General features: G+C 47.8%; 1 protein-coding gene across 1 annotated transcript in view; it reads right to left on the bottom strand.

Annotated features, from left to right (window-relative positions):
• Positions 1–2,389: 2,389 nt before the first annotated feature.
• The window catches only part of helb (helicase (DNA) B), a 13,762-nt gene continuing 2,999 nt past the window's right edge, over positions 2,390–13,152 (bottom strand). The window contains exon 4 of the mRNA XM_024143448.2: positions 2,390–2,714. Coding sequence (XP_023999216.2) covers positions 2,390–2,714 — 325 coding nt within the window. The remainder of the gene's footprint in view (positions 2,715–13,152) is intronic.

Genomic DNA, 13,152 nt, shown 5'->3' on the forward strand with positions numbered 1-13,152 from the left:
CTGCGTTATAATCGAGGGCGGGTTGACCTGGTTATATCCGCAGGGCGGGTTGACCTGGTTATATTTCCCAGGGCGGGGTTGACTTGGTTATATCCCCAGGGCGGGTTGACCTGGTATATCCGCAGGCGGGTTGACTTGGTTATATCCGCAGGGCGGGTTGACTTGGTTATATCCGCAGGGCGGGTTGACCTGGTTATATCCGCAGGGCGGGTTGACTTGGTTATATCCGCAGGGCGGGTTGACCTGTGTTATATCCGCAGGGCGGGTTGAACCTGGTTAATATCCGCAGGGCGCTGCGTTTATCGCAGGGCGTTTGTTATATCCGCAGGGCGGGTTGACTTGGTTATATCCGCAGGGCGGGTTGACTTGGTATATATTCCGCAGGGCGGGTTGACTTGGTTATATCCGCAGGGCGGGTTGACTTGGTTATATCCGCAGGGCGGGTTGACTTGGTTATATCCGCAGGGGGGTTGCATGGTTATATCCGCAGGGCGGGTTGACTTGGTTATATCCGCAGGGCGGGTTGACTTGGTTTATATCCGCAGGGCGGGTTGACTTGGTTATATCGCAGGGCGGGTTGACCTGGTTATATCGCAGGCGGGTTGACTGGTTATATCCGCAGGGCGGGTTGACTTGGTTATATCCCAGGGCTGGTTGACTGGTTATATCCGCAGGCGGGTTGACTTGGTTATATCCGCAGGGCGGGTTGACTTGGTTATATCCGCAGGGCGGGTTGACTTGGTTAATATCCGCAGGGCGGGTTGACTTGGTTATATCCAGCAGGGCGGGTTGACTTGGTTATATAGCAGGGCGGGTTGACTGTTATATCGCAGGGCGGGTTGACTTGGTTATATCGCAGGGCGGTTGACGGTTATATCCGCAGCGGGTTGACCTGGTTATATCCGCAGGGCGGGTTGACCTGGTTATAATCACAGGGGTTGACTGTTATTAATCAGCAGGGCGGGTTTGACCTGGTTATATCCGCAGGGCGGGTTGACTGGTTATATCCGCAGGGGGTTGACCTGTTTATCGCCAGGGCGGGTTGACCTGGTTATATCCGCAGGGCGGGTTGACTTGGTTATATCCGCAGGCGTGGTTGACTTGGTTATATCCGCAGGGCGGGGTTGACTTTGGTTTATCCGCAGGGCGGGTTGACTTGGTTATATCCGCAGGGCGGGTTGACTTGGTTATATCCGCAGGGCGGGTGACTTGGTTATTATCCGCAGGCGGGTTGACTGGTTATATCCGCAGGGCGGGTTGACTGGTTATATCGCAGGGCGGGGGACTTGGTTATATCCCAGGGCGGTTGACCTGTTATATCCGCAGGGCGGTTGACTTGGTTATATCCGCAGGGCGGGTTGACCTTGGTTATATCCGCCAGGGCGGGTTGACCTGGTTATATCCGCAGGGCGGGTTGACTTGGTTATATCGCAGGGCGGGTTGACCTGGATATAGCGGTAATTGGTTATATCCGCAGGGCGGTTGGACTTGGTTATATCCGCAGGCGGGTTGACCTGGTTTAATCCGCAGGGCGGGTTGACCTGGTTATATCCCAGGGCGGGTTGACTTGGTTATATCCGCAGGGCGGGTTGACCTGGTTATATCCGCAGGGCGCGGTTGACTTGGTTATATCCGCAGGGCGGTGTGACTTGGTTATATCCGCAGCGGCGGGTTGACTTGGTTATATCCGCAGGGCGGGTTGACTTGGTTATATCCGCAGGGCGGGTTGACTTGGTTATATCCGCAGGGCGGGTTGACTTGGTTATATCCGCAGGGCGGTTGACTTGGTTATATCCGCCAGGGCGGGTGACTTGGTTATATCCGCAGGGCGGTTGACTGTGTTATATCCGCAGGCGGGTTGACTGGTTATACCGCAGGCGGTGCTTGGTTAATCCGCAGGGCGTTGACGGTTATATCCGCAGGGCGGGTTGACTTGGTTATATCCGCAGGGCGGGTTGACCTGGTTATATCCCCAGGGCGGGTTGACTTTGGTTATATCCCGCAGGGCGGGTTGACTGGTTATATCCGCAGGGCGTGGTTTGACGCCTGGTTATAATCCGCAGGGCGGGTTGACCTGGTTATATCCGCAGGGCGGGTTGACTGGTTATATCCGCAGGGCGGGTTGGACTTGGTTATATTCCGCAGGCGCGGTTGACCTTGGTTATATCCGCAGGCGGGTATGACCTGGTTATTATCCGCACGGGCGGGTTGACGTTGGTTATATCCGCAGGGCGGTTGACCTTGTTATATCCGGCAGGGCGGTTGACTTGGTTTAATCCGCAGGGCGGGTTACTGGTTATCGCAGGGATCCGTTCCCCCAGGGCGGTTGACTTGGTTATATCCGCCAGGGCGGGTTGACTTGGTTATATCCGCAGGGGGGTTGACCTGGTTATATCCGCAGGCGGAGGTTGGACTTGGTTATATCCGAGGGCGGGTTGACCTTGGTTATATCCAGGCGTCCTGTTACCCAGGGCGGGTCTGACTTGTTATATCCGCAGGGCGGGTTAGACTTGGTGTTATCCGCACTCGGCGGGTTAACTTGGTTTATATCCGCAGGGCGGTTGACTTGTCTGATCCGCAGGCGGACGGGTTGACTTGTTATAATCCGCAGGGGCGGGTTGACTGTGTTATATTCCGCAGGGCGGGTGACCTGGATACCGGTCTTGGTTATATCCGCAGGCGGGTTGACTTGGTTATATCCGCAGGCGGTTGACCTTGGTTATATCCCAGGGCGGGCTTGACCTTGCGTTATATCCGCCAGGCGGGTTGACTTGGTTATATCCGCAGGCGGCTTGAACTTGGTTATTATCCCGGCAGGGCGGGTTGACTGGTTTATATCCCCAGGCGGGTTGACCTGGGTTATATCCGCAGGCGGGTTGACCTGGTTATATCCGCAGCGTGATGGTTATTACATTACGTAAGTATTGCAGACGTCTTATCCCAGGACTTGGTTATATTCCGCAGGGCGGGTTGACTGGTTAAAGTCCGCAGGCGGGTTGAACTTGTTTATATCCCAGGGCGGGTTGACTTGTTATATCCGCAGGCGGGTTGAACTTGGTTATGAGAAGTGATGTGCTGCAGGGAGATACCGTGGCCCAAGCCCAGGCCTTGTGATCACATGTGTAGCTTACCAACCTGGCCTCAGGGCAATTTGTAAGATTTGGTATGCACATTTGTTTCCCTCCATTTAGTATGATATGTTATGCTATATTAGGTTACATTATGAATGGAATAGCAGTCGTACAATATCATACGAATTAGAGGACGTAGAGTATCTTACCCGGTTATGCAATATCATACTATTTGGAAGACCTAACTTATCATACATGTTGGAGGTTGTTACAGCTCTATCTATTTGCCGTATTTATTTACTTATTTATTTATGAGGGCAAATCATACTCAATGAACTAGAGTATAGTACAAAAATAATGCGTATCAGAATAAAAATGTCTATAACAACAATGTCAATGACATCAACAATAACAAAAAGTTAATTGAGTATGATTTGCCTTCAAAAATAAATAACTAAATAAATACAACAAGTATTTTCCTGAGCCCTGGCTGCTTATTGCACCATAACAACAAAGGAGAATTTCAAGGAGAATTTACTTTGCTGGTTAGGAGAACTAACAACGAAGGTTAGGAGAATTTACATAACATGCTAGGTGAATTAGTTTAAGGTTAGGAAAATAGGGGAAGGGTTAGCTTAAAATTCGGTTAAACTTCATTTTAAGGGTACCTAATAAACCATTTATAAGGCACTTATAAATTGTGTGTTCACCATATATTAATCATTACTCCCACATTTGCAAATGTTAGTAAGCTAATTATTTTGTATATGTCATTAAACATCCTGTATTGTGTGCTTATTCTTTTAACAGGTACTGCTGGAATGTCTACCAAAGGCATCTACCAAAGGCATAATAGAGAAATTACACTGCTCACTCAAAACATTTCTAAAGTATTAATAAAGTATAAATAGCGCTTACTTTAGATTAGGGACTTTTGTACAGTTTCAGCCAGTAGTTTGGAAAGTGGTGCTCATGAGCCAAAACCATCCCCGTTTTTTCAGTACTATGTCATCCATTCTTTTACTACGTCTGCAATTTTATTTTTGTTATTATTATTAATTACATTTTTTGGGCAATTCGTATGAAATGTTACGAATCCAATTCATTCAATATTTTACGAATTGGTTGTTCTTAAGATCCAAGACCACATCTTTATGTAATGATTAGTAAATGGTTTATATATGCGGGAGTAATGAATAATAAATGGTGAACACACAATATATAAATGCCTTATACATTGTTCATTAGGTCCCTTAACATAAAGTGTTACCAAAATATTACAGTTGTCCCCGATAATGATGCGCGGGTTGACTTGGTTATATCCGCAGGGCGGGTTGACCTGGTTATATCCGCAGGGCGGGTTGACTTGGTTATATCCGCAGGGCGGGTTGACCTGGCTTGACTTGGTTATATCCAGCGGGCGGGTTGCGGACTTGGTTATGAATCCGCAGGCGGTGGTATTCCCAGGGGGTTTAGCTTGTTATATCCGCAGGGCGGGTTGACTTGGTTATATCCGCAGTACCATATTCTTATTTAATTTTGTAAACAGCCAGCTGACGTGAAGAAAATGTTGCACGTCTTAAAAGAAAGTAAATATGAATACTTGTATATATAATATTGTTTTTAAAATAATTTTTGCTATGCGAACAGTTATTACGATGACCACGGTTATTTTGTCTGACAATAACGTCAATCCAACAATGTCCTCGCAGAACCATCAAACGAGTCCACCCAAGGCGCGTATCCGTAGTTCCCACTCTCCCGATTAACGCAAGAATATGGAAGATTACCTCGCGCAGGAGTTGGCTGGAAGGGCAAGGGGGGAAGTGAGATACAGAGGGGGCTACGGTAGAGTTGACGTGTGGGCAAGAATAGGCTTAGCACAGGGGAGGCCCCAGCCAACATGTGTGAAATGAAGTAAGTGATCTGTACAGTGGAGCGATAACGAAATCAGGTGCAGTTCCGAGAGCCAAATATATGACCCGAAGCCCGGGTGTTACTCTTAGGCATGACTGTTACGTAAGGGTGACAGTGACAAAGCCTGGTTATGTGTTAGAAGAAATTGACTAAAGAATTGCTCCCAGTTTCCTCCCGCGCAATACGCGACTAGCGCCAATTAGCCATATCAATAGATGCAGTTGTTTGATACAAACAGGCTTTTGCAAAGTGTTATTACAAATAATAGGCCCAGATGCAACTGAAGATATCAGCGATGGTGACTGAATCCGCAGAGTTAAGCTGCAGGTATCTTGTGTATGAGTAGCCAGTCTCTTCTGTGGCTAGCGGGAAAAAACAGCCAAGTCGAGTCGATTCTTGGGTATGATGCTACAAGACTTGCAACGAGCGCGGTGATATAATGGCGCGAGTTTCCTCCGCGACCTTCCTTCCCTTAGCGGATAATCCTGCCCTCCACGATGTCGTGCAGCCGATTTGGTGCGCTTCGCGTGTCACAGCTCAAATTTTCGAGAGTCTCTCGCAGAGCCATGTGCTCCTGCGATACAGGGTTCGAATTCTGGGCCTCATCTCCAGAACATTTCTATTACCTAGGTGTCCATGACGCCCGACTCGCTCCGTGGTTGATATCATTGGACATGGTGGTTGAATTGCGATCAAGTGCGAGGATGAAGGTGCATGAAATCCTTTGTGCCGCTACCAGTCATAGAGAGTCCTACCCAGCTCAGCTCTGAGCGGCAGGTTTCTAGCAGCCAAAAATACACCCAAAAACGCGAGGGGTAAAACGCCACTGCAATTTGCTCTGAGCGCTACCGATTCATCTTCCCTGAAATAAACGCTGTGTATCCGGTGTTCACGGAAAGCAAAAACTGACAAAATAGCGATGCCAAAGCTCTTGCAGTGATGTCCACCTCCAAGGGAGGTGACGCTCTCCGTTCCGCGCCCAAAAGAGTAATAGCTTGGGTATAATACACTCGACAGAGAATCTCTACATCATGTCTACGGATTGCCTTTAGCGTGCCTTTTGAAACAGAACTTCCAAGCTGGCCTGTCAGCCTGCTGACTTCGTTCACGTAAGGCCCAGTGGGTCATCCGTCCTGCCGACATCTCAACATACCAACCCATGGCCCCCCGGACTATGGAGGAAGTGCTGCAGAAGCACCATCCTGTGTGTCGCGTCTGAGACAGTTGTCTCCCCGCAACTGGACCCAACACGAGTAACCGGCGTGAAGGCGTAAATCCTTCCAAGCAGTGGGACACCGATCTGGCTTAATATGGTCTCCTCGCCCATGACGCACACACGGCCCTATCACCCCTTAATAGTACTCTGGCGTCAGGTTCTGGCCAGGTTGCGCACGTGCCTGAACAACAGCGCAGAGTAGATGCATCCAATGGGTAGGGTCTCATAGACCAAACCATGACCTCCACTGTGTTCTTTGCCACCTTTTTAGCAACACCAATATCAGTGAGTAAATTTCCACCTTTTAATTTAACAGTAGCCAGTTCACCCACCCTTAGTGAAGAACACACACTCTCCCTGCGATGTGGCTATACTGCGACCTGGTCCAAGAATAAAGCCCATAGTCAGATGGAAACAGACAAACAGAAGACGACTAGAAGAATTATGCACAATGGGAAGCTAAAACATAGGCTTAAGCGAAGCTTATAGACGGACAATAACTTACTGCCAGTGGCTCAATGATAGATCAAAACAATCTGCACAATACGCTACCTCAATAACGAATCGTGTGCAATACCAAGAGCAGTCGACCTGGACAGTTTACGGCAGAAAACTATGAAAGAATAGATCACCAGCCACATGTCAGCAGAATCTGAAACCACTAGGCACGTGACCACAAAATAACATCAGACCTTAGTGAAAACGGACCTAGATGATCCATGCTGACCAAGCTAGAGAATTTACTCGCGTGTGTGCGAACAAACCACCCGACCCAGATTAAAAAGCCTAGAATACCAAGCAGAACTTGATTGCCGCCGACGGTGAATACGGCTATAACTCGATGCCAATATCGTTGGGCAGCCAGGGAGCAACCCAGGCTGGTGGGTAACGAAAGCCCGGAGACATCGATATGACCGATCGGCTTATGTACAGCGCAGCGATCGGTTAGCTGCTCAGATAAGCAGAGGTTTAAAGTTGTTGAGGGAGATAAAAAAGTTCTCCAACTTCAGAGATTTTTGCCAATTCGCTTCCAAGTCGCAGGCCAGCAGAGAACTGGAAGAAAGGCGGGCCGAATGAGTTTTGCTTTAGGATGAATCAGTGAGATACACCTGCGGGAGCGGCGTGCTACGGTGGGTGTAGCCATCGTGATCAGTGAGACTGAGACTAAGGCGGCCACTATTACCTAGCATAGCCTTGTAGCATGACCTGGACCCAGTAGGTCTGATGACGAAATGTAGCGAGCCAGCGACTAGGGCATACAGGTCGCAGTGGTGGGTGCTTATAGGTGCGTATGACCCAGTAACCAAAACCGGATGGCCACTGTGGACAAACGTGCATGCCAGTATCATTGCTGAGTAGAGTAATTGGGAAGCTATTTTGGTAGATGACCATTCGCCGAGAGTCGAAGATCGGTTTTAGGATGTCAGTATTTAACTACGGTAAGCTTGGACGGGCGCGTGAGTGAAGGAGGCTTTTGCTTGCGAAATTAGAAAGCACGACTTCTAGATTTATTTTGGACTTGGAGATGTTTGATATGAGTCTGGAAGGAAGAAGTTGCACAGTCTAGCCAGACACCTACGGTTACTATATAAAACTGTCCACATTTTCATAGGTCGGAACCCGTTCAGGTCGTCGATGCTAGTCGGGGGTGCGGCTACAGGGCAGCGAGACGGATTGAAAAGCATGCCATTTGGTCTTTCAACTAGCCTGTTTTAAAGAAGCAGGTGTGCGAGGCCACGGAAGGAGTGTTGTATGCTTGCACATTGAAGCTCGTTGTTGGAGGTTAGATAGCACAGCTGGTCCAAGGAAGGGCCAGAAGGTCATAAGAATGGTGTTGTCTGCCGTAGAGGTGGAATCAGGGAATCGCCCGCAAGCAAGAGCGCAAATCAGTTGATTTTGATTTTGGTTACCTTCAATGCTGCACGACATCTTTTTGGCGGTACCCTTCCAGCAGATCTGTGCGCTAAACACACACGTCTGTCTAGGATCTCTAACAGACAATGGTCTCCGACCTCATGGCTTGGTTTTTAGCCTCTGACGTGCACTGTCAACTGATGGAGCCTTATTTAGACAGGTGTGGCCTTTTCCAATCATGTTCCAAATCAAACTGTGTTTACCCAGGTGGACTCAAATCAAACTGTAGAAACATATCTCACGGCATGATCAAATGGAAGCAGGATTGTCAACGGCCGTCAAAGAGAGAGAGGAGACCAAGGGCGCAGCGTGGTAATGCGTACATTCTTCTTTATTTAAAAGAATGAACACTGAAACAGAACTAACAAAATAACAAACGAACCGTGAAGCTTGATAACAAGTGCTGGACAGACAACATACACATAGACCAAGAACCCAACGAACACACAAGGGCAAAATGGCCTTACCTAAACATGATCCCCAATCAGAGACAACGACAAACAGCGTGCCTCTGGATCCTGAGGAACCATATCAGGCCACCATAAACCATACACATCACCATAGACCTGACATTACCCCTTAAGACTTACAAAACCACCTAGACAATACAGAAACTACGCGTACCCACCCTTGTCACACCCTGAGCCTAAACAGAAATTATAAATAAAACATAGATATCTAAGGTCAAGAGCGTGACAAGGGATGCCCACCTGACCTCAATTTTGTAGTCCTTGCATAAAAAGCTGTGAATACTATATGTAAATTATGGTATTTCTGTTTTTTATTTGTATATACATTTGCAAACATTTCGAAACAAACCTTGTTTGCACCTTTGTCATTATGCGAAGTACATTGGTGTGTAGATTGATGACACTTTTCTTAAATTTAAATACATTTTAGAATAAGGATGGTAACGTAATCAAAAGTGTGGAAAACGGGAATGGCGGCCTGAATACTTCCGAATGCACTAGGGAATGTACTGAGTGATACAAAAACATTAGAACTCTTTCCATGGAACAGACTGACCAGTGATTCCAGATTAAAGCTTATTGACTTCCACGTATTGTTGTCACCTGTTAAATCCACTTCAAATCCAGTGGTAGATGAAGGGGACGGAGACAAGTTAAATAAGGATTTTCTAAGCCTTGAGGACAATTGGAGAATAGATTGGTATGTGTGCGCACTCAGAGGGTGAACAGGCAACGAGTAGTGTCATGAACTGCAACGCTTGCTGGATTTTCTACTTGACGCACAAACTGTGCTGAAAGCTTGTTGGTCAACAGTGAGCCAGAATCCCTGGTGCCAAAAGCTTTCCAGATACCTTGTGGCGATGTTCATGCCCTGTCGAGGTCGTGTTCTGAGGGGCGATAAAGGGGTGCAACTCAATATTAGGAGGCGTTCATTCATGTATGGTAGGTTCTGTCCTTGAGCTGTTTCCTGTCTATTGATGTTCGATATGATGTCATTCGGAGTTATGTTTCATGTTTTGTCGTGAACCCCAGGACAAGAGTAGCTGTGCTACAGTTAATGGGGATCCTAATAAAATACCAAATACCAAATACCAGAGGTATATTTCATGTTTAGAAGGCTAATGCTACTCTCGCTCTTTCTTTCTGCCCTCTTCTCTCTCTGTCCTGTACCCATCACTTTCACTACCCCCTCCTCTCTCTCTCTGTCTGTACCCTTCACTTTCATTGACCCCCTCCTCTCTTCCTCTGTCTGTTACCCATTTCACTTTCCACTACCCTCCTACCCTCTCTGTCATGTAACCCTTCACTTTCACTACCCCCTCCCTCTCTCTGTCTGTACCCTTCGACTATTCCACTACCCACCTCTTCTCATCTCTGTCCGGTACCCTTCACTTTCACTACCCCCTCCTTCTCTCTCTCTGGGTCCTGTACCCTTCACTTCACTACCCCCACCTCTCTCTCTTGTCTGTACCGCTTCACTTTCATTACCGCCCTCCTCCCGTCTCTGTCTGTACCCTTCACTGTGTCACTACCCCTCCTCTCTCTCTGTCGTATGTCCCCTTCCACTTTCATTACCCCATCACTCTCTCGTCTTCTTCTGTAACCGTCACTTTTCACTACCCCCTCCTCTTCTCTCTGTCATACTGTACCCTTCACTTTCAATTACCCCCTCCTCTCTCGTCTTGTCTGCTACCCTTCACTTTCACTACCCCCTCCTCTCTCTCTGTCTGTACCCTTCACTTTCACTAAACCCCCTCCTTCTCTCTTGTCTGTACCCTCACTTTTCAATTACCCCCTCCTGCTCTCTCTGGTCTAGTACCCTAATCACTTTCACTACCCCCTCCTCTGCTCTCTCCATCTCCTCAGTCTTGCACTTCTAGCTTTCCGCGAATTATTCCGTATTTTGATTGGCAGCTGGTACGTGTATGTGTGTATTTCAGTGTTGTATATAGTTGTGTATATGTTGTGTGCTATATGTGTGTGTATATGTGTGTGCTATTTGAGATTATGTGTGTGGCATGCCTGTGTACGCGCGAGTGGGCAAGGAGAGAAATGGTGTTAGTGGGGACAGCGGGGGGGGGGGGGCAGAGGACGAAGGTGACGTGGAGCAATGCGTAGAGGTTTTTAGGAGCGGCGAGAGTAGCAAGTACGTCGCGGAGACAAGAGAACGAGAGAGACAAATGAGGAGAGCAAGAGAGCAGCAAGGGAGATGAACGAAGACGACCCAGACCAGACAGCAAGGAGCAAAAGACACGAGAGAAGGAGCAAATAGATGGAGAACCGAAGAAAACAGAGGAAGAGCATTGTTACATATGGAAATGGATTATCTTCAACTGGTGCTCAACTTCTTCACGTCACATGGGGTCATTAAGCTGGGGCGCCTACCGGAGAACCCACCTGCTCTCGGTGTTAGACCTCCCTGCCTCTAGACAGTGGCGGGAGGTAACACACACACACGACGCGCCACGCACGCACTCAACACACAACAACCACACACACACACACACACACACAACACACACACATCACACACACACACACATACACACACACCGAACACACACACACACACACACACCACACAAGCACACCCACACAACACACAACACACCAACACACAGCAAGACAAAGAGATGAGGAGACATCGTACAACGAAAGTGACAGTCGACAAGACAGTGGACACCAGGGGCTTGAGACAAATAACCACGGACCTAGGCCGAGGAGTGGAGGCCCAGCGGCGCCTTGAAGGCAGGAACACGTACAAGCCACAGAAGTAAGCCACAGCGTAAACTGAGCTAGAGGTTACGAAAGGATGGAATAGCGATACAGCTAGAGACTAAGTATAGCTGATACTTACTACGCACTGATTCATCTCATAGATTACCTGAATCGCTACTGCAATGCATTGGCGGTGATGGCACTGAAGTCGGCAATACGTATTATAAATGCTCAGTCAGTACATACCAGACGATCCATCGAATAATACTATCCCTTTATCTTCGACCCAAGACAATACCCTGAGATGCAGTCGTTATCAAAGTCTTATCAGCAATGTCCAAATGGCTTGAACCCTCGGCGCAAGGCTCTAATATAATAGCGGCAGAGTGAAAGCACTCGGTTTCCTTTTTTGTTCTATCCGATGTTGGCCTCCCAGTCTCTCTTTGGCCAGTAGAATACGATCAAATAATGTCTATAAGCCGTCGTGCATACTGCATATAAAGCGGCAAAGGAATGAGGAAAGGGAGGTTCATTTTAAGGACATTATGCGAACTTCCCAGAGACATACCAGTGACGGAATTATAATAACCAGAGAGAGAAGAGAGACGGGAGGGAGGAGAGAGGGAAAGGAATAGTGACAGCGCCGAAGACAGACGCGCGGAGGCTATATTAGTTAACGTTATGAACCCCAGGCCTCTGTCTTGTCTTGTAGTGGTACCTAGTTACAGGAGAGAAGAATGGAAGGAGGAGCTGTAAGCAGAAGAGCTGGTCAGCACACACACACTGCACAAGATGGAGCAGTCACACAACACACTCAGGTACACATTGCACATCCCAGAACACACGTGTGCACTCACACAAAGATCACACTAAAGGATGCGACGCCAGATGCGATAGCACAAAACAACACATAGTCTGCCAGAGCAGCAAACATTCATCCACGATGAACGTCACAAGGGAACACACATGGTCATGAGAGACTGATGAAGAAAGGAGATTAGTTGTGGGCCAGGAGGATACATAACTCAGCCATTTGTGGTCTGGATTGGTGTGTGGCATGTGTTAGATGCTGAATAAGGGATGGTAACTGAACCTTGCAGGCTATGTATTGATTCTGTTAATTATGAGGAGCAGGCGCTTGGGATAAGGGCCTATGGCCGTCACTGATTAAAATGTGGGAAGATGGCAAAGAGAGAGGGCATTGAAATGTAACTTACGGGGTGTGTGATGTGGGTGTGTGGGGTGTGTGGTGTGTGTCAGGATGATGGGATGTAGTTAAGTGTCCGTGTGTGTGTGGTGTAGTGTGTGTGTGAAGTTGTGTGTGGTGGAACGGGGCAGGATGACTGGGGGGGGAGAAGGGGACAGCAAAGGGGGGCGATGTGTGTGTGCTGTGTGTGTAGTGTTATAGTGGGTAATTGTGTGTTTGATGTGAATGTGCGGATGGCGTGTGTAGTGCAAGTTGAGGGAGGGGAGGGGGGTTTTTGAGAAAGGGCGGGGGCGAAGGTTATTTGGGCAAAACATCGGTGATGTAGATCAGTTTCTTGAATGTGTGTAGTAGTGAGGGTAGGATAAATTGCGCAGAAATGGCTGCAGCTGAATGGCTGAAAAATGATAGTGAAACACTGTACTCGGCGAATAAGTGTAATGTCTAAATTACAGCCGATATGCATTTGTAATTGATGCTAGTGAAGTTTAGATAGAAGATCAAACATATAGATACACATAATAAAAGTAAGGCAAAGAATAGACAGACAAAACAGCAAAAGCAAAAGCCCAAGATACAACAAACTCCCCATCCACATACCTGATCATCAATTCTCTCCTGGAAAAACAAAAAAAAAAAAAA

Source organism: Salvelinus sp. IW2-2015, unplaced genomic scaffold, assembly GCF_002910315.2.
Source record: "Salvelinus sp. IW2-2015 unplaced genomic scaffold, ASM291031v2 Un_scaffold4018, whole genome shotgun sequence".
In the NCBI taxonomy this organism is placed as follows: Eukaryota; Metazoa; Chordata; class Actinopteri; order Salmoniformes; family Salmonidae; genus Salvelinus; species Salvelinus sp. IW2-2015.